General features: G+C 68.0%; 1 protein-coding gene across 1 annotated transcript in view; it reads left to right on the forward strand.

The window, feature by feature from the left end:
- CFAP74 (cilia and flagella associated protein 74) overlaps nucleotides 1-253 on the forward strand; it is a 38,931-nt gene that overhangs the window by 18,408 nt on the left and 20,270 nt on the right. The window contains 1 exon segment of the mRNA XM_014543767.1: nucleotides 68-209. Coding sequence (XP_014399253.1) covers nucleotides 68-209 — 142 coding nt within the window.

Here is a 253-nt window from a genome sequence, read left to right on the forward strand (position 1 = left end):
CAGGTCACTGTCGGTGCTGTGGGCGGTCACGTGCGGGAGATTAATCGGGACGTGTCTGTGCTTGCAGCTTCGACCCCCCTGGGCCCATGTCGGCCGGCATGTCCTGCGAAGTGCTGGTCACCTTCAAGCCCATGGTGAGCGTCCTCCTGGGGCTCAGCCCTGGGCGGGGCTCCCGGCCTGCGCTGTTGTTTCTGAAACGCGCTGCTCATGTTCCTCCCGCGGGGGATGGGGGGCGGGGGGGACCAGGCTGCCC

Source organism: Myotis brandtii, unplaced genomic scaffold (assembly GCF_000412655.1).
Source record: "Myotis brandtii unplaced genomic scaffold, ASM41265v1 scaffold334, whole genome shotgun sequence".
NCBI lineage: Eukaryota > Metazoa > Chordata > Mammalia > Chiroptera > Vespertilionidae > Myotis > Myotis brandtii.